The sequence below is a fragment of the Solanum pennellii genome, chromosome 5 (assembly GCF_001406875.1).
Source record: "Solanum pennellii chromosome 5, SPENNV200".
Classification (NCBI taxonomy): Eukaryota; Viridiplantae; Streptophyta; class Magnoliopsida; order Solanales; family Solanaceae; genus Solanum; species Solanum pennellii.
This window is the reverse complement of record NC_028641.1, coordinates 2,124,350-2,145,986: the sequence shown is the minus strand read 5'-3', so window position 1 is coordinate 2,145,986 and position 21,637 is coordinate 2,124,350. Positions and strand designations below refer to the sequence as shown.

At 33.2% G+C, this 21,637-nt stretch overlaps 3 protein-coding genes across 6 annotated transcripts; all 3 read left to right on the top strand.

Annotated features, from left to right (window-relative positions):
* Positions 1-4,502: 4,502 nt before the first annotated feature.
* Positions 4,503-12,406, top strand: LOC107020710. Of its 3 annotated transcripts, none has more exons than XM_015221170.2 (9): positions 4,503-4,841; positions 7,056-7,160; positions 7,450-7,632; positions 7,729-7,834; positions 8,010-8,192; positions 8,794-8,953; positions 9,438-9,763; positions 11,065-11,154; positions 11,985-12,406. In XM_015221170.2, the coding sequence occupies exons 2-9, from the start codon at positions 7,146-7,148 to the stop codon at positions 12,056-12,058; spliced, it is 1,137 nt and encodes a 378-aa protein (XP_015076656.1). In that variant the 5' UTR covers positions 4,503-4,841; positions 7,056-7,145; the 3' UTR covers positions 12,059-12,406. The 3 variants fall into 3 exon arrangements, with proteins under 3 accessions (XP_015076656.1, XP_015076657.1, XP_027772943.1); XM_015221171.2 differs by having other exon boundaries at positions 4,505-4,841; positions 11,988-12,337; XM_027917142.1 differs by lacking the exon at positions 4,503-4,841 and adding an exon at positions 5,501-5,524.
* A 602-nt stretch (positions 12,407-13,008) lies between these two features.
* On the top strand, positions 13,009-16,660 carry LOC107018572 (ribulose-phosphate 3-epimerase, cytoplasmic isoform-like). 2 transcript variants are annotated; one of them, XM_015219086.2, is made up of 9 exons: positions 13,009-13,169; positions 13,266-13,391; positions 14,681-14,685; positions 14,838-14,900; positions 14,990-15,096; positions 15,539-15,636; positions 15,851-15,943; positions 16,032-16,073; positions 16,237-16,660. In XM_015219086.2, exons 2-9 carry the CDS (start codon positions 13,278-13,280, stop codon positions 16,390-16,392), a joined length of 678 nt encoding a protein of 225 aa, XP_015074572.1. In that variant the 5' UTR covers positions 13,009-13,169; positions 13,266-13,277; the 3' UTR covers positions 16,393-16,660. The 2 variants fall into 2 exon arrangements, with proteins under 2 accessions (XP_015074572.1, XP_015074573.1); XM_015219087.2 differs by having other exon boundaries at positions 13,014-13,169; positions 13,270-13,391.
* A 993-nt stretch (positions 16,661-17,653) lies between these two features.
* Positions 17,654-20,123, top strand: LOC107020589 (40S ribosomal protein S9-2). Its single transcript, XM_015221018.2, has 3 exons — positions 17,654-17,809; positions 18,489-18,870; positions 19,670-20,123. The coding sequence occupies exons 1-3, from the start codon at positions 17,782-17,784 to the stop codon at positions 19,851-19,853; spliced, it is 594 nt and encodes a 197-aa protein (XP_015076504.1). The 5' UTR covers positions 17,654-17,781; the 3' UTR covers positions 19,854-20,123.
* Positions 20,124-21,637: the final 1,514 nt, after the last annotated feature.

Sequence of the window (21,637 nt, the reverse complement as noted above, 5' to 3'; positions counted from 1 at the left end):
TTGTCCTTTTAAACAAGAAAAAGAAACCAAACATGTCATATAAATATAACCTACTCATTCTTGGTTATTCCTTACCCAATCCAAATTTCCTATTAAAGGATGATAACTAATTTCAACATATTTGATGCGAGCATAGAAAATAAGATTAATGGATATATAAGTAGCATCAAGGTCGTCACACCACATGATTAGAGGAGAGGGAAGAAGAAATTGATTTCGCTAATTTTGTATGTAGTAAAAATAAATATTAAAATATGTATATGTGATATGCATGGAGTATTATAAAGGGAAGTTTACATAAATATGCTATAATAAAAAAATATTTATCAGTTATAGCAATAATATTTTTTTCCACTTGATTACTTTTAATTCAATTATAATACAAGTTTAATACATATTACAAAGAACAATTTATTATTCACATTTAATACAAATTTTAATGATGAATAATACATTTTAATACACTTGTAATACGACAATTTTTTATCAAACAAACATGATATATTTCAAAAAAATAATTAAAATTCATATATATTGCATACATAATTTACTTTTAATACATATTATAGATTTAACACGACATTGCTATAAATTATAATAAGCAAAAAATGTCACTAAAATCAGTAATTATTTTTTATAATGTATTAATTTATATAATTTTTTCTATTATAAAAGCGTGTCATTTATTATATACCTTTTATATACTCATGCATGAACACTACCTAGTCATAAGATAAGATAGTAACTTATTTTTTCACTTTTCTACCAAAATGGAGAATTAGTTAATATAATTACTTTAACTATAAAAAATTTTCAAAAAAATCAAAATTTAAATCAAGTGAATTGAAATATCGCCTAGGTATCAAATATCGACATTGACCCATTAATTTTTTTATTTATTTTTTACTAATATATATATATATATATATATATATATATATATATATTTGAAACTAACATGTCTTGTATCAAACTGCTCGTGGGTCTAGTGGTTAAGGTGTCAATTATTGTCCAACGAGAATCGTCATTAGAAGACTTGAATGATATTCATAAATTCTGTTTTACAAAATCGAAAGGAGGATGAATTTTTGTATGGTTATTTGATTTCTTATATAGAAAAAAACGTTCTTGATAGTGTTTCTTATGTTTCTCATGAACATATAAGGCATATCTTTGAACATAAAAACTCATCAATCAAAATTGTAGTAATATACTTGAATTGAGTTAAATTAATATAATCTGAGTCACTTTTTTATAATATAATATAATTATAGTAATTTATCCATTTTTTAAATACAAGAGTTGCCTATTAAAAGTAGTGGTCTAAAACCAATATTTAATGAAAGACCTATATTGTCTTTCTTCTTTTCCATATTTATTTTTTGTAAGATATTTATCATTTATTTGTAATACAATCGGTTAGATAATATTGTATCAAAGTTTATTTACTAATATGAAGATACGAATGGTTTACTTTAAAATTTTAAAATATTATCTAACATAAAAGCGTAGACAATTTATTTTTAATTTATAATTTATATTAGATAAGCGAAATTCTTGTCCTTTAAATAGTGACATTATTTAGAATTTTCATTTTGTGTATTTCATTGATAAAACATATACTACTAGTTATATATTTAAAACTTTAAATATATATTACTATTATTTTTGTTTTTTTCCTCTAATATATAAATCAAATATTTATATCACATTTATTATTCGTGCAGTTATAATTAGACAAAAATATTGTAATTAACGAATGAATAAGTGATAACTAATAAAATAAATTTTATCAGTGACATATACAACACATATCGTAAGACTATTCAATCAACACGTACAATAAAAGTAGGGACAATTGTATAAAATGACACACTAATAATATAAAATAAATATAGTAGCGATCCTTTTATTTATTTGTGTTCAATAATAAACTGTTTGTTATTCCCTCTCTCCCTCATATTCTCGCTCGCCATTCTCCCTCTCTCGCTCGCTTAATCCTTGTCGCTCACCTCTCTCTTTTTATACAATAGAATTGTATAAATTGTGCTTCTAATTGTATAAAGCAAGAGAAAATTGTATAAACGCATGCAAATACATATATATTCATCCTATACGCTTATAATTATTTATACAATACAATTATTTCCCTGCCCAAGTCTCTTTTGCCTTTCTCGTTTTATACAAATTCAAAATTGTATATAATTTTTCTCTTTCTTATTTTATATAATGCGATTCAATTGTATATTCACTGCACAAGTCTCTTTTTGCCTTTTTTCTCTTTCTCGTTTTATACAATCCAAATTGTATATAATTTATCTCTTTCTTGTTTTATACAATTCAATTCTGCCTTTCTCGCTTTCTCGTTTTATACAATTCAAATTGTATATAATTTCTCTCTTTGTCGTTTTATACAATGGCGGATCCAGAATTTTTTAGTTATGGGTGCTTAACTATTTCTAATTTTAAGTTGCTATTACAATTGGGTGCTCAAATTACATATTCATGCAACTCACTAGATTTTCTTTATAAATAATAATGTTAGCTCAAAAATGTAATGGGTGCTCAAGCATCCATAAACATAAATGTGCATCCGCCACTGATTTTATACAATTTATTTTAATTGTATATGTATAGCGAATTATAGATATATAAGTTTAATACGGAACACAATTATGTAAAAGTGTAATTATGCAAATTTTGTTATAGCATACAAATATGAATTTTATATTTGCTATACGTGAAAGTTGCCCATAAAAATATATGTTCGTTAATTACAATATCTCTGACTAATTATAACTACACGAATAATAAGTGTGAGGTAGATATATGATTTATACATTAGAGGAAAAAGTATTTTGACCAGTGGGATGTGGATATTTGATTCATGGGGCTTAAATTATTGGCAATTTGGCATGCAATTATGGGCCAACAACAAAAGGAGTGGTCCTCTTGAAGCCATAGATGCCAAATTTTGCTTAACTAAATGAACAAGAAGATCTACTTTGTAGGACTATTTTACCAAAAAAATGTGGTTAATTTATGAGCAATACAAGTGCATATTACATCAATTAATTCATTTTAATTTATGTGATATTTTAGTTATCGAGAGTTGATTTAATTAATTATTGAATTAGATTAGAGTAATTTAATATTTTAAATATTGAAGATTATATGAAAAGTTGCAATTAGTCTTGCCGATCTTGAGCCGGAGGAAGTATTTTCTTATCTAGTCATTGGTATTTGAAAAATCACTCGGCCAATTAATTCATATTTGAATACACATGGGGTTCAATTAAAGTAAAAGCGTTTTAATAAAGATTTTTTATTTTTATTTTTAAGCTCGAACTCGAGATCTATATATGCTTAAATGTGGAGAAATCTCATTCATCCATCATAGTCCATATCCTCGATGTTTAAAAATCATTCACCGTCATCCCTAATATTGACATTAAATCAATAGATACATGTATTTGCACATGCATAACTATTTAGCACTTTATGATAATAAGCATGCCCTCTTACTTCATTAATATCATATAACTATATTAACATTTATATATATAATTCGATATAAATACCTAAGGTAGATAACTATTTATCAATATTAACACTATGGTAAATATTATCTAATTGTTTTGCAGAGAGAAAAATAATTGTTTTCAGAAAAAAAAGAAAAGAAAAGAGGCAACAATTTGGGTTTTTGCTCTTTGGGGACCCAAAAATATGCATACATAAAGTTCTTTTTTTCTTTGTAATGTTCATCTATGCCCAGACAGCTTCTCTACAAGTGCATGTTACATAAAAATTTGGTCTCAAATTTTGTCATATATTTTGTTCTTTTCCTAATAAAAATTGCTGGAAGTGAGAGATGAGTTCATTAAAAATAAAATACATTTTTGTTGGAAAAAGTTTAACACAAAGTGAGAGTTCATTATTTTTCTTTTTACTAAAAAAATATATTCAGAAATTTGTATTTCACTGTAATAACAATATTGACCATTATGCCAATAACAATATAGAATATAAAGTTTTGAAGGGCACATAGAATCTATGTCCTGGACGAAGATCGAGACTTTTCAAAGATTCGATTCGACGAATCGTATATTTCTCTTCTATTGTTCTTAGATGGATCTTTTACTCTTGATGAAGAAAAAGACTTCGATCGTTAAAAATATAATTAAATAATAAAAATATGTATTTTTAAAAATAATTTAAGTTTTTAGATGAATTACACACTTTAACACGATATCATAGTAGACATATGCCATGAAATTAACTCTTATTTCAAAAAGAATTTTCACGTGATTGATCTATAATTATACAATTCATCATAATTTTGATTTTTATTCAATTATGAATCGTTTGATATGATATATAAGGTATAATAATCGGCGTATTATGCCATCTCCTAATTTTAGGGCATTTTGTTCCCTTTGAATTCAAATTAGAATAAAATAATGTAATGGTATTATTGAATCTATGTTTGGCGGTATAATACATTATTTTTTCCATTGCTATATTTTCTTTACTGAACAAAAGCACCAATAGCAATAAGCAACTCTCATAAACCATTTTTTTTCACAATTTTCCTTCATAAACCTTCCTCAACTGTTCCTCTTCTTTGACTCTTCTAAGCCAAAAAAATCCATCAAGACTTGATTTTTACCTTCTTAAAGTTCTTTAGCCTTGATTCTTGATACTTTTTTCTTGCAGATTTGCTGTTTTTGTTTTTTTTTTTCAGTTTTTTCTAGCAAAGTTCAAATTTTGCTGGCACTTTGTTCAATAGATGTTACTGTAAGACAAAGGGTTGGATTCAGATAGCCACCTTCAAGGCAAAGGTTTGGTCTTTTTTGGGTTTCTCTTGGTTGTACAAAGCATTTTTTGAGTTGGGTTTTAGGGGTTTATGTTTTTGTTTTTTTTTAATATGTTTTTATTTGCATACTTTGTGTCATTTCTGAATTGGGTGTTTGAATCAGCTGTTGCTTTGCTTAAGTTTAGGGTTTTAGCTCTTAATACTAAGTTGTTGTATGTTTGAATCCTCGTTAGGGATTTTATCAGAGTGGTGTTTGTATGATTAGTTGTGTGTTACCAAGTGATTTTTGAATAACCCCACAGTCTTGATTTTCTGGTAAAAGATAATCTTGATTGGAAAAATGGTAACTTTTGTGCTACTAGATTTGAGATCTTTGATAATTTCTACTACAACAACATACCCGGTGTATGGGGGTAGAGTGTATCAGACCTAACTCTTATCTCGAGGAGGTAGAGATGCTGATAATATCTTTTAGTACTATGTAATTTCTATCATGTCAAGCTGGAGGTCTTGTACTAGGCTCTTGCAATGTAGGTATCTTTATTTTTGCCTATTAGATGATGGATTGAATTACTTTTAATGAAATGCAAATTGTTGTTTTGATTTCTTATCCCATCAGAGCTGCTTTCTGCAGTTCAGCTTTTGATTAAAGACTTTATGGATGCCTATTAAAGTCAAGCATTTGGTTGAAAAGGCTTAATCTTTTCTGTGAGTTAAAGTCATTCATTCTGTAGAAAAGTCTTAACCTTTTGTGGAGAACTTTTTGATGAGTTGATTCTTTTTTATAACCTTTTTCAGGATTCTTTTGTTATGGTATGTTAATCTCATACATGTGATGATTTGCTGATGCTACAGTTTGTTTGTATGAATTTTCACTTTTGGGGTCTCTGTAGGGTAAACATTCTGAGATTTTGAAGGAGCCAAATTACATGAGAAACATAAATATTCTAGGACAGTGTTTCTCTCTAGTGTTGCTCCTACAATGTAGAATCCAGATCTGGATAGGTTGTAAAACGTGGAAAGAGAAAAAATGAGACTTTTTTTGAAGCCAATCTCTCTGTAGAATTCTCCAAATCAATTTTCCATTTTCAACAGTATTAGCTCCTCCATTTTCTTAGTTCTTGCATTATTTGAAGATATTACAGCTTGAGCACTATACAATGCAAACGGGGTAATATCAGTATTTAAGTCAGTAGGTATGGAGTAGTTACCCTTGTCTCAAAAAAAAAGTCAGTAGGTATGGAGCACATACAATTTTGGGATGAGACTTTTTGGAGATACTCAGTTGTTACTTAAGGATTTAGGGCTTTATGAACAAAATAGACAAAAAATATAAGCTAAACAACTCTTTTTAGAATATAATGGAAGTTGGGAAATCAGAACAGATGACCATTTTATTGCGATAGGGTGGCAGTTCATGTTCCATGAACCTTAATGCTGCAAAGGCTGACCGGTGCACTAACATCCCATATTCACGCAGGGTCCGGGGAAGGGCTGCTACTTAGGGGTGTGATGTAGGTACTACCTTGATGCAAGCATCTATGACTGATTTCACAGCTCGAACCCATGACCTATAGGCTATAGGTCACACAGAAACAACTATACCATTCCTCCAAGTCTCTCCTTAATGCTGTAGTACTTGATTAATAGTTCAAACTCCCAGAAAGTTGGAGTAGTCTATCGGTTGTGTACGAATTACCTTGGGGGATGACAATAGTGGTACCTATGGAGTCTGGTTTATATCTCCATCTGAATGCATTTTTCCAGCCATGACTTTGATATTCCTCAGTATATTGTATATGCATTAGTATGAAATAAGTTCTTATCTCAAGATCCTGAAAGAAGATTCTCCACGGATCATTATATTATGCCCAAAAAGGGGGATATTTCTGTGCAAGTAACATCAAATTCCTTTACTATCCAGAGCAATAGGTTCATTTCTATATTTTTATAGCTTGTTCCTTGTCTGGAATAGATTCTCTTTTTTCAGTTTAACCCATCAAGTTCTATAGAACTAAATAAGTATCATGTATCAGTTTCAATCTAGGGAGTGGGAGTACAAATGTTCTTTTTAGACTTGACACATGATCCTAAAATATATCAGTCTCTTTTATTGAAAATGATATTTTCTTTCTCAATTCTGAAACTTTATGCTAAAACTTTCAACCTTCAGTTCCACTCTGTTGTTGAACTCGTGTGATTTTTTGTATCTTCTTATTGATGGTACCTTTATTCTCAGGTGATTAGTTTTCCAACTTCCCATATGCCTAATTATAGTGCTATGTTGGAGCTTCATGGAGATATCTAATGTGCTTGGAGTTGAGTTAAAATGAAGACCACCAAGGTTGTTATTCTGTATTTCAGCGAGTTCCCTTTCTTGTAATCTGATCTTTCATTTCTTGCTGTTATATGTGCATTCTTTTGGCAATGCGGCCTATCATTTTTCTAATGGTATTGAAATGCTGCTAATTGGAAACAATATTATATAATGATGCACTCTACTAAATGGTTAGAGAATAATTTTTTCTAAAGTTCTGAAGTGCTTATGATTTTAAGTTAAAAATTATCTGTTGGATAGCTATTATTCATATATGGAATCTGTTTGCTTCTAATATTTTACGAAAAAACTACAGCCAATCAAAGCAGAAAAAAAACTGCAGCCAAACAACACAGAAAAGAAACCATCAATTCAGGCTTCTCACGAGGCCCAAAATGACCAGCAGAACCATACAGCAGATACCCCTGTAGCTGATGCAGGTTCTGTTTCTGCATCAGGCAATGATAACAGAAAAGTTTCACGTGAAGATATTGAACTTGTAAGACAGTCTTTAAGTTCTTTATTATGCCTGGATATTATTCATTGGGAAGTTTTACCGGGGTCTTTTAACTTTATGATGACATATTTGTTGCAGGTCCAAAACTTGATTGAAAGGTGCTTGCAGTTGTATATGAATAAGGATGAAGTGGTAAAAACACTTCTGAATCGTGCAAGGATAGATCCTGGATTCACAACTCTAGGTAGGTACATGAGTTACTGTGAAGTTGCTTATGATTCTGTCTGCTTGCATTATATATGCTGTCTACTGTCTCACATGTATAGTTACCAAGTGTTTCTGGTGTATGACTATGGTTATTGGGTGGTCACTTTAGATCTTTAGTTTCTAACTTTAATATCTTTTCAAATTGTGTACAGTTTGGCAAAAATTAGAAGAAGAAAATACAGATTTCTTTCGGGCCTACTACATTAGGCTTAAACTGAAGAAACAAATCGTCCTGTTCAATCATTTGCTTGAGCACCAGTATCATCTGATGAAATATCCAGTGCCTCCGAAGGTTCCGTTGGCTCCAATGCAGAATGGGATTAGTACCATGCCAGGTATCTTTATTTGTCGTATGAAGGTGAGTATTACTGTATTATGCTGCTTCAGGATTAGATTTGGAAATGTTGAGGTTGTCCAATCATCAACTACTGATCCTTTTCGATGTCTTCCTTTGCCATCTATTCGTTTTGTGAACATGTAGAAGATAGGTACCCCTCCAGTTGTAGTGGAGGGTCAACTGTACTAATCTTTATTAGCGAAGAAGCTTGTCTCTTCTGCATAATGTCTATTAAATGGTTTGGAATGGGAAAAGAAACTCGTGTTGGTTTATAACTTTATTTGGACAACGCCTGCATTCTTGAATGGACCAAATGGAGGCACTCTATGGAGGGGAAATGCAGAGAGTTATGCAATATGAGTCATCCTTATAAAAACAAAGTTTATACAACATAAATTATTACAAAATATGTAGTTCAACTTGCCCTTTGCACTTGTTTTCTTCTGCTTCCTTTCTTCCTCAGTATTGAGTAACATGACTTTTCAAATTGGAATTAAGCTGTTTGAATAGCATGGGGATTAATATTATCTTCAGAACAGGTAAATGAGTCTTTTTTAGATTTATTAGCATTTTATTTAATGCCACTTTTTCTGGTGCAGTCAACAACTTACCCATGGGATATCCCGTCCTGCAGCAACCTCCAGTTCCAGCTGCAGGTCAACCTCATCTTGATCCAATGGGCATGTCCAGCTGCCACGTGGTTAATGGTGTGCCTGCACCAGGAAACTATCATCCGATGAGGATGAATTCAGGAAACGAGTGAGAATCTCTCTTTGTTTAGGGTTTTAGGCCTCTTTGATTCTAAAATAGATTTATGAGCTATTTAAATTTTTTTCTGGTTAGCCAGATGGCTGTGGTACTTGTTTCAGTTGTTTGCTCAGCATCTTACTTGCCATGTGCTCAAAGAGTTGCCATTTGACTATTTCCAGTACATCTAATTCGCGGTTTCCCAGAGTTAATAGGAACTGAAATTGCATTGATGTTTCATATTGGTTTAAAATGAGTGTAGATTAGGGAAAGATGTTGCTCTTATGTAAATATTTCAGACCTAGTACTTGTTTCTTGTTGGCCATGCGTAGTTTGTTAAGGAAATGAGGTTCATGTCTTCTTTTTAATGATAATTAAGTAAGCTGATTGTCGAAGTGAATATATCTTTGGGCTTCTGGGATGAAAAGATGTTTATATTTGTTGAAGGAGACGTGGCATGACAAATGACACTTTACACATTGTTCTCTGCTGACAGGATGGTGATTGATACCAGTGTGCCAGATGTAGCAGCAGCTGTTCCACCTGGCAATGCCATGTCATCTATGTCAGATATGGCTGTTAGCCCTACATCAGTAGCTTCCAGCGGCCATTTTCCCTTTACTGCTTCAGAGATATCGGGTATGGGAGTTGACACCTCAGCCCTTGATGCTGCCTTTCCATCTGATGTAGCAAGTTCAGTGGGATTACAACTACCACCAGATAATGGTGTTGGTAATTCTAGGGATTCACTTAGATCTTTGGCTCAGATTCCTTGGAACTTTAGTCTTTCAGATCTAACAGCAGATCTGTCAAACTTGGGAGGTAAGTTAACTTATGCACAACTCAAACATTATCGCTGCTGATGAGCGAGATTCAGCATTCATTTGCAATGTGGTTCAACCCCCCTCCCACTCCTTTGGTGTTTCCTTTGTTGTTACGAAGAGTGTTTGATTTGAGAACTTCATTATCGTCCTATTTGAAGTATTGCCAATGGGCTCTTTTGACAAGTCATAATGTGAAGTTTGTAATGAAGTGAAATAATTTTCCGTAAAAAAGTGAAATGATCATGGCAAAAAAATCTGATCCAGTGGACTTACAGAATTACAAATAAAGTCCATTCGCCTAAAATGAGAAATTTACTTTGAAGGTCATTGTAGTTACTCCATTAAGCAGTCTTTCATGTTAATAGTCAACCACTGCAAACGGTAACATTTAATTTCAGAGGAAGCATGGTAAGTGTATACATATTTAGTGTACTTCTAAGCTCAGTAGGAACGTTTGTATGGGAAAAAATCACATTGTCCACAATTGAAACCTTATGGTTGTTTTCAAGGATTATCACAGTTCTATCAAGGTTCTTGCTTTATCTCTAATAATGCAAAGATCTTTACTACTAGATGGTATTGATGATTTGAACTGTCTGGCCCTGGATATTTTATCTCTGAATTGGGCTTTCAGAAAACTTGTTGTAGTTTTTAGATTGGTGTGCCTCCTTCCACCTTAGAGTGAAAAATATCTTTAGAATTTCGGGGAAGTCGTCTTTCTTCATTTTTTAGGAAATGCTTATAGATTTCGGCTCAGCAGTAGAGCACCACTTGATATTTATTTCTAGTCAGCTCTGGACTTTGTTAGCCAAAACGAGATCCATTCGACAGGAAAATAGACTAGTCTATGGCAGACTGGCTAGAATGCTCTGTCCCAGATAGATTTAGGTGGCCAGCCTGTGGGGATATACATTCATACTCGTCAAAAACCTTTATTTTCAAATAAAGACATACTTTTCAAGGACTTCTAGTATGGACTTGCTTGTTTATTGTTATGTCGTGGTACTGATTGGCAAATCAGACTATGTGACTGCAAAAATGTTGCATCACAATATTCTTTTCCAGGCAACAGGGAGCAATGCTCTAAATACATTTACCGATGTTACATGTATGATATGTCAACAACAACATACCTAGTGTAGTCCCACAAGTTGGGGTCTGGGGAGGCTAGTGTGTATGTATACCTTACCAGTTACCCCTATCTTGCGAGCCTATCCCTGTCCTTTTTTCTTTCTTTTATTAATTTATTCCTTGTTTATCCTGGTTTTAATGTTCATTTTTGCTCCAATATAATTACAGATCTAGGACCTCTTGGGAACTATCCTGGTTCTGCATATTTGCCGTCTGATTCAGATATTCTACTTGACTCACCTGAGCAAGATGATATAGGTGAGAACTTTTACTTTCTTGCCCATCAAATGTTATGCTTTGAATCATAATCTGCAGAGATGTTCAAAGTATGTCAGCATTAAGCATCTCAACTTGTCTGTTGTTTTTAGCCGAAGTTGTTAGATGCAACGTTGATGTTGTGGCGTTTACGGCAACATACCCAGTGTAGTCCGACAAAGGTGGGTTTGGGCTCTGGGTGGGTAGAGTGTATGCAGACCTTACCTTAGAAGTAGAGATGTTGTTTTTGATAGACCCTCTTCTCAATGAAAATAGTCCAAAACAGTCCCAAATAAGAAGTAATGGGAGTACAAGAAACAAGTAATAACAAACATAGCAGATAGTAACAGAATGGTGACTACAACAACGCAATACGATAATCGAGGTACAAGAAACGACAAATAGTTACAGAAATCGAAGGACAAGAAACTACATGAGCAATACTACAACTACGAATATGAACAAGACAACCCACTGCCACCTACGAAAACTTTCAGAAACACAATGCTGTTTTCTTTTTACAAAATTTTCTTTTGTTTGTCATCTCACTTCTGATCTTTGTTCATGCATTCTGGCTTTCATCTGCTTCATTTCCCGTCAACATGGAATATTTACTTCTACATTGCAAGTTTCTGATTGGCTCATAAGTTAGATGCAAAACAATGATACATGTGACTTTCTGCATCTCCACACACTTCTCTCCGGGAATATCTGTTTTCTGTGAAATACAGTTCATTTGGTTATTATGACAGTGTCACTGAAATGCAGACTAGAGTTCTTATGTTTGCTTGCATTAGCTTGATTTGGTCTTTTTTTTCTCCTTTTCTTTTCAGTAGAGGAGTTCTTTGTTGATGTTGAGGCCTCTCCAGAACCAACTGGTCCTCAATCAGATGAAGAGAAGCCATAGAGTTTCAACTGAGATATTAACATCGCGTTGCATTTGAACTCGGAACAAGTCTGTTGTAAAATGGTTATAAAGCTGATGGATTGATGAGTTTGAAAACATTTGATCTACCCTTTGTTAGATATAGCTATTAACCAAATTTAGAAAATACTTCACCTTTGGATTATTTTAGTGATCAGATCTTCATTTCATCAGTAGAAACAGGATATGTTAAAGTGAAAATAGTCTATCAGAAAGGATTTTATCATCCATATTTTGTAGTTAATCAAAAAAGTTGCTATATTTGCTTTTGGATGATTGATAGTATATGTTTATGCAAAGTCTGATGTATTAAAATTCAACTTGGTAGGATCAAGGATGTCAATTACCAGTTTTGTTGGTTTAATTAGTTAAAGATCACTTGAAAATTATAATTCGAACTTCAACTTTAATAAGAGGTTTCAGTTTAATGCTTGAGAATAAAGTTGCTTATAGTGGGCAGCTTTGTTCTCCGAACTTAGAAGTATGACTTTTTAAGTCTGAATTAGTTGACCTCAAAACATGACTTTTTAGCTCAACTTTGAATTAATTGGACCTCAAAACGATATGAAAAGAGTTGAATCAACTTGATTTTATAAAAATAATTAAAGATCGATCTTATCAAATCTATCAAGTGATTGGACAAAATAATTTAATATCTTATTCAGAAGAATAAAATTGTAGAAAATAAGAATAGAGTTCTATTTAAACTCTAACTTTTATTTAATTAGGAATCAAATAATTTTAATATAATTTTATTAGGTAATCAATTTAAATATAAATTAGAATAAAAGAAGATCAAAAATCAAATCGAATGATAAGCACTCTAAATAATTAATATTATTGAAGGCCGATAATAATATTTATAAATAAATCGTTAATCCAATATTAATATATTAATAATATTTATTTTTGATTATATTAAAATATTGATTTACACTAATCACTGGTGGCTGAAAGTTAAATGGTAGTAGGTAGAAGGGTAACCGTAATAGTATATGTTTAGTGCAACAAATTCTCAGTCGACGAAAAGTGAAAGACGACTACAACCTTCGCCGGCGCCGGAATTTAGATTGAACAGAGAACTTAACGGCCGGTAGGTATTCTGAAAGCTTGTATGAGATCCTTTTTTCTAGTTCCAAAATAGACCCATTCTTCAACTGATTCATAAATTTGTTTGATTTCTTATTAGCAAGTGAGGAAGATGGTGAAGGCAATCATAGCACCGTCGATGCTGTCATCGGACTTCGCTCATTTGGCCTCTGAAGCAGAGCGCATGCTCAATTGCGGTGCGGATTGGCTCCATATGGACATCATGGTAATTTTTGTTCCTTCCTCTTTCTAGCATTTGCTAAGTTATTTTTTTTATCTTCATTATCATTGAAGTTAAAAAGAAAGATGTTAATTTTTAGCAGAAAACTGTATCTGCTTGAAGTTAGAAAGAAATATGTTAATGTTCGCTACAGAAAATTGTAGCGGCTTCTGAGCTCTTGTTTTTACCATCTTTTGATTGAAATTTAAGGAACAGATTTTTAAAGTTTAAATGCAAGTTGTTATTAGCATTACGTGAATAGAGTGAAGCAAATTAGCAATACAGAGGATTCATGGAGCTCTGTATAATAATACGAGAGTGATGCATAGTTGATTGGTTGGTAGTTTTTGTTTTTTTGAGAATTGTGGTGTATGGGCCAGCTTTCGCATACCTCGATTTATTCTACGACGTACCTATCACCTCCCACAAGCAACAGGTACCGGGTGATTTTGTCCACCAAGGCTAGGATGGATAGGATAGTGTGTTGTTATTAGCTAGGTCTTTAAAGGCAATTGTTATGCAGAACAATGTGATCTCCTATGTAGTTGAGTATCATGAAAACAAAGTGGAAACATTGTGTTGAAAATCTGGTGTGAAGAATTTGCCAAACTATTGAATTCTTGCATTACTTTCCCCTTCAGTTTTCAACAAGTAATAGGCAACTATAAGCTATGTGACATATTTGGAGTGTCTAATGATGACTGGGAGAATCAGCTTCAATGACAACATTTTATACATTGGGACCTTCTTGGTCCATTTAATGAAATGTCTTTTGCTTATCAAGAAAGAGACCATATAGTTACTAGTAACTATAATGACAGTAAGAAGGCTTATTGTACTTAAAAAATTAGAAGATAATATTGCACTTTACAAGTAAAGGTTAAATAGGTTTCTGATAACATCTGGACTTCCATTTTTAAAGAATATATTGGTTACCTTATTTATTTAGGTACAGTTCCATCTCTGAGGCTGTACATATCATGTGAAATTATCCCCTCCAGGATAAACTAGGTAGTTGTGCCAGTTCCTCTTGTTTGCTGTGACCCTATAGCACAATGAACTAACTAAATTGAGCTTAACCTCCTCAAGCTAAAATATTGATTGGTCTAGAATTGAGAATCCTATGCCAAGTGTGCTTCATCTGCTTCTTCTTAGATTGTGTTATAAGTGATATCTTCAGTCTTCTCTTCTTTAGCTCAATTGGTTTGGATATAAAGTGCTGTTGAAATTGTTCCTTTAGTCACTTCATTCATCAATAATTAGCAGTTACTGAATGTTGTATTTGTGCATTGCAGGACGGGTAGGTCAGTTAGTCAGGTCAAGCTCTGGTTGTATCCATGTTAAAATGATGGGTGGATAGTTGAATAAAAATTCTGCTCGTTGGATTTTTTTCAGATTTCTAAACGCAAAAGGCACTGTAATACTCTTTTTTTGCACTTGTCTGTTTTGCAGTCACTTTGTCCCAAACCTTACTCTCGGTGCTCCAATTATCGAGAGTCTGAGAAAGCATACAAAGTATGGTTTAATGATTTCTCTCTTTCAACTTTATTTTTCTTGTCCATAATTTATTTATCGTACAATGAAGTTGTTCTAAATTTCTACAGGGCATATCTGGACTGCCACCTAATGGTCACTAACCCCCTTGATTATGTGGAACCGCTAGGCAAAGCTGGTGCCTCAGGCTTTACTTTCCATATTGAGGCATCTAGAGGTGGGGTTTACTTTGCGCTCTAGATCCATGAAGTATTTGAGGGACAGTCACTTTTTAGCATTTGATAAGTTAATGTTAATATCTGTTCACTAGAATGTGATATAGATAGATTGAGTGATGTAGGGAAATGATGGGACTAGGGTATAAACTATGAGTAGTTAGTCGAAAAGGTTCAATAAAGAGGCTAACTGCATGTCAGTGTATAATTAGTGGTGGTGGAACATTGTTGCATAAATATTGCTTTGTGCCCTAAGTACATTGAGTTGTTTTACTCTGTTTGTTGTGGAACAATTTGATTTGCAAATTGTTTTACTAGTTTAATGCAACCAAGACTGGAAAATGGTTAAATATTTTGTACTCACACCTAAAAGATCCTTGATTTCTGCTGACTTTGTTATCACAACTTTCATTTCTGTTACAAAGAAGGTATTAATCTTTGCAGATAATTGGCAAGAGCTTGTTCAACGGATAAAGTCAAAGGGCATGAAACCTGGGGTTTCTTTGAAGCCTGGTACACCAATTGAAGAAGTGTACCCACTGGTAGTTATTCATTATCACATTTTATTAGTTTGCTTAGCGAAAGAGTCAGGATTTTCTTAATACTATGACTTCTCCTTGTTGTGAATTAAAGAATATAACAGAGTTTTGAAAAGGAAATCACTTGTTGCTATTGCTGTTAGTGAAACAAGAACAAACTTAATGATATCTTCAAAATACCTGTCATGATACACCAGTTTGCATGTATATTTTACAGCTTGATGGTGAAAACGCTGTCGAACTGGTCCTTGTTATGACTGTTGAGCCTGGTTTTGGTGGACAAAAGTTTATGCCAGAGATGATGGATAAGGTGAGAATACAATTTGGCATTCTCGAAATTGGATGTCATTCATCATTTTCTGCATAATAACTTAAAGAGCCTCTCTTTCAATTTTTAGGTACGCACTCTTAGAAAAAAGTATCCATCACTTGATATAGAGGTGAGCTTTTGTTTCTTGATGGTTTAATTCTAGTTTTGGATATCCTGACATTTTCATGTTTTCACAGACCATTCCCTCGTGCATTTTCCATTTCTTGAGTTATCATGTAGTCAAGTCGTACTGGGTTTGTGCTTAATCATTCGTACGAACTATTGTGATACAGGTGGATGGTGGTCTAGGACCTTCAACCATTGAGGCAGCAACATCAGCTGGAGCAAACTGCATAGTTGCAGGAAGTTCAGTATTTGGAGCTCCAGATCCAGCACAAGTCATAACTTTGTTGCGAGGCAGTGTGGAGGAAGCTCAGAAAAGGAGTTGATTCCAGAAGAGGCAAGATCTCGTGTTGTATTTTAACAACTATTACCATCTTTATAATTTCCGCGGAATCAATATCTCCAGATGCCTGCACTTGATGAGTTATCCAAGTTCTATTTGTTCAATAAGGTTAAACATGTATTTATCATTAAGTTATCTAAGTTGTATTTTTGAATTATGTGAAATATCTGGTGCTGAATTTAGTTGAAGTCCATGGGACTGGATGTCACGTTTCCAAAATTTAAACTAAGAAATGTTGCTGTTATATTTTACTCGATTGAACATATAAACATATAACATGATCACTAGAAAATAGGGGTGGACATGGTACGGTACCGTGTGTATATATATATATATATATATTATATATATATATATTATGTATTTGATTGGAATGTCATTATTATGTATTTGATCAACAAAGAGAATTTCTTGTACTTGCTTTTGAATATTATTAAATGTGTAAGGTGGTAGTCGGATATGATTTGAACATTTCTTGAAAAGTCGAAATCTTAATTCTCTATTATATGAATATATGTAAGTCAAAGTCGAATGAACTCTATTTACCAGTTTAATGTACTAAAAAGACAGAAACTGAACTTAAGAAAAACCGAATTCTAACGAATTAATTTGCTATGGTAATGTCATGGATTAATATTTTCAAAAATAAAAAATTATAAGTTGTGAATCGAAGTTTTCTATACCGCCCAATGCTCACCCCTGCTGAATATATGGTCTAATATTGTATTTATACTAATATATAATTTAAATAATTTTTATTAGCCCTCCCCTTCGTCTTAATTTATGTGAGATAATTTGACTAAATGTGAATTATTAAAATGAAAGAAATACTTTTAAATCTAATATCTTTGTATGATTATGTATTATCTCATTGATGTTAAAATGAATTTTTTTAAATTGATTTATTTTTAAATGTAGAAAGATGATACATAAAAAAGAAAAATGTGTCAAGCACAAATTGTGACAAAGAAAGCTAAGATATTGTTTTTATCCCTTTAAATTTTATCACTTAGTTTTAGTTACAATTGATTGGATTTTTAGAAACAGATAATTATTTTATAAAAAAATATTCTGGAGTATAAAACTTTGATACTGGTTAATTTAAAGTTGTTCTAATTTAATAAAGAGAATAAATTAAAAGAAATAGGAAGTTATGTAATTCCCTATTTGGGCCAATAGTATCATCCACTACACATTTTGGGCCCAAAAATTTTCAACCCAAATTTAAGTTGGGCTTTGAGAGACAACACACACATATATATGCAGCCGCGCTTCCTTATCAAAAAAACCCTAGTGTCTCTCCAACCCTAGAAATTTTCTCAGTTCATTTCAGCAGGTCGCCGATTGAGGACGGCGCCGTCAACCGGTAAACATGGTGCACGTTTCCTTTTACCGCAACTGTAAGTTTCCTTGATCTCAGTGTACATTTCATATGAATGATTATGTTCGATGTTTGCATGGATTTATGTTAGTTTGCTTAGATTAGTAAAAATGTGGAGAATTTATAGTGTTAGCAACCTCCAGCTTATCTTGAAAAGTAAATTATTTGAGTATTGGGATGATACGGATCCATATGGAACGGAATCGACTGAATGAATTAGTATGATTGAGGCTTAGAATGATCTATTGATGTTTTTGTTTTATTATAATAGTTACTTTTTGATGTAAGATCATGCTGATTATTAGTACTGTCGCCTGATTATGCCTATTGAATTGTTCCATGTAAAATTAGATGGTTGTTAGTATTACTCTGAGCTATGAGGATATAGTGGTCTAGCTAATTGTTCTATTTCTGTTTTGACCTTTAGGTTGTATATGATGGTATTTTCGACTTATGTGAGAGTTGCCACAATTAAAGTTCAATTTTTTGTCAGAAGATTCTCTAAAAGATAATAAGGTTCTTCCTTCAATTTAAATTGAACTGCGACTGTGTTAAAGTCTCCTTAAAATCTACAGCCTAGTTAGGACAGTTCTATGGGGTACTTTTTTGTTTTGGGGATTGCTTCAGAATTTACCATGTCACTATAGGAGATATGGTTTTAAGCCTTTGTTTATTTGCTATTCTGGTGTGATAATCAGATGGGAAGACCTTTAAGAAGCCTCGACGTCCTTATGAGAAGGAAAGGTTGGATGCAGAGTTGAAGCTTGTTGGAGAGTATGGACTGAGGTGCAAGAGGGAGTTGTGGAGAGTTCAGTATGCTTTGAGCCGTATCAGGAATGCTGCAAGAATGCTTCTGACCCTTGATGAGAAAGACCCACGTCGTATTTTTGAAGGTGAAGCTCTTTTGAGGAGGATGAACCGGTATGGGTTGTTGGACGAGAGCCAGAACAAGCTTGATTATGTCTTGGCACTCACTGTTGAGAACTTCCTTGAACGTCGTCTGCAAACACTTGTCTTCAAGACTGGCATGGCCAAGTCAATCCACCATGCGAGAGTGCTCATCAGGCAAAGGCATATCAGGTAAAAACAGTGTGTTTCCATCACATATTGCAAATAGTTAAGCTGTTTTTACCCCTTCTTTTAAGTGGTTCTGTGAAAGTAGATGATAACATTTGTAACTGTATTGGGAGGTGCTTGTCATTTTTTCCTGTCCTGTATAGTTTTATTGAAAGAACTATAACACTTGCATCTAGTTTAGGATATAAATGTTTTTAAGGTTTAGAAGGTGTCTTTGTTCCCCCCAAATATCCCCCAACAATAATATAGGAATTCTTACTACAAATTGCTGAATAAGATTATATGTTTCTATACAAAGATGAGTGATGTTGGCACAGTGAATTCTTCTTGGTGTATTCTCAAAGAACTTTGATGTATTAAACTGTAATTGCAACTAGGTTTTCACTTTTTGCGGAATATGTATAACCATTTCATTTATTATCATTCCTTTTATATGTTAATAGAGATGTATTTTAGCGTGCTCTGAACTGCAAGGTTTCTAGGAGCCAAATGCTTATTTCGCTTGTATACACGTGATTTTCTTGCATTGGGGTAAGTCTGGTGTTGTTGGATTACAAGATCTTGGGTGGTTGTGTTCTTAGCCGTACATAGTAGATCTTGTTCTGTTGTAATCATGTGTAGTAGGGGGTTCTTGTTTTTTCTCCCTCCTTATGGTGGATACCTCGTTGGATGTACCTTCTGGTTATTTTTTTTCTGTCCTAATGTTGGATACTTATTTTGAGGTACCTTTAAGCACTGATTCTTTGTTTACTTGTGTGCATTTCAATGAAGCTAAACAGACTGAACATTAACTGAATTGCAGGGTTGGAAGGCAAGTCGTGAATGTTGCTTCATTCATGGTGAGAGTGGACTCTCAGAAGCACATTGACTTCTCTCTAACCAGTCCTTTTGGTGGTGGGCGTCCAGGAAGAGTGAAGCGAAAGAACCAAAAGTCTGCTGCCAAGAAGGCTGCTGGCGGTGATGGTGACGAGGATGATGAAGAATGAGCTTTTGCGCAAGAATTTAAAGAAGTGTGGCGATGGAATCGTTCATTTTTGAAGTTTTTAGTTACCTATGTAGTGGTTCCTTACATTCCTTTCTTCAATATTTTGATATCTTCATATGTTAGAAAGAAATGTTCTTAGGAGATTGTGAGAATGTTTTTATGTTTGGATTTTGCACTCATCTTAGAGTTTCAACAAAATGTTTTGAACAAGATTACCTCTTATTTTATGAGATAGAAGCAAGTTATATACTCGCTTCGATCTTTTTCCTTACATAGACTGAAATTTTTGTCTGCTTTTCTTCAACTAGACATGAATACAAATGGTGGTGAAGAGGGATTGTTTCCAAAAGATTTTTAGCTTTAGTTCAACAAATCACTGTTTAAAGGAAGAGACAGTGAAATGAATATTATAGCAAATAACAAGGACAAATTATGATTAATAATAATATTGAAAGGTGATAAAAAACTATTACTATGGCAAATATTACTATATTATCTACAAACATATTATTCCAATGTGTTCTTTATGCCGAAGTTAATTGGGTTTACCCTGTTAGTATTTGTAGTAAATGAGAATTGACAAAATGGTCAGTTTTGGTTGTCAGAGCCAACTGGCTCAATAGCAAAGTTTTAAGCGACGTTTATGAAAAATTTTGCAAAAATAACGTCAGAATTTGAAATCAACAAAAAAGATGGTGAACCATAAGCACACAAAAATCGGCAAAATGGAAAGTTTATCTGCTCTGGAACTCATTTGACCTTGAAAATGGGTCATTTTGACTGTGAAGGCCAACTAACTACATAACTAACCTCTTAACGGTTGTTTACAAAATTTTTTGGCAAAAGTAACATCGAAATGCTGGATCACCAAAAATCATGGATTATAACATACGAAAATCGATAAAATGGGTGTCAACCTGTTCCGAGGTTCGTTTGACCCTAAAATGAACCGTTTTGACTTCAGGCCAATTCCATAACTAACGTCTTAACAGACGTCCACGAAATTTTTTGGTAAAAATAACTTCAAAATTCTAGATCACGTAAAAAGATGGTGGAACTATAACACACGAAAATCGACAAAATGGGGAATTTATCTACTTCAGGGCTCGTTTGACCTTGAAAATGGACTGTTTTGGCCGTCAGGGTGAACTGATTCCATAGACAACGTCTTAACGATCGTCCATGAAATTCTTTTGTAAAAATAACGCCAAAAATACAATTCACCAAAAATCTCATGAATTATAGCATTTGAAAATCGGCAAATTGGAGTTTTACCTGTTCCCGGCTCATTAGACCTTGAAAACGGGCCGTTTTGGCCGTGGTGACCAACCGACTCCATATCTACGGTCTTAACGGACCTCCATATATATTTTTGACAAAAATGAAATTGTAATTCTGGATCACCAAAAAAAAGGGTGGATTATAGCACATGAAAATTAACAGAATGGAGCGTTTACTTGCTTTGAGGCTCGTTTAATCTTGAAAATGGGCCATTTTTGCCATGGTAACCAACTGATTCCATAGATAAGGTATTAAAGGACATTTATGTGAATTTTTGGCAAAAAAAAAACATCAGAATTTGGGATCACCAAAAATTCCATAAACTATAGCACATAAAAATCGGCAAAACGGGGGGTTTACCTGCTCTAGGGCTCGTTTGACCTTGAAAATGAATCATTTTTGCTGTGGTGACCAACTGGCTCCACAGAGTTTTAACAGACGGCCATGTAAATTTTCGATAAAATTTACATCAGAATTCCGAATCACCAAAAATTTCATGGATTA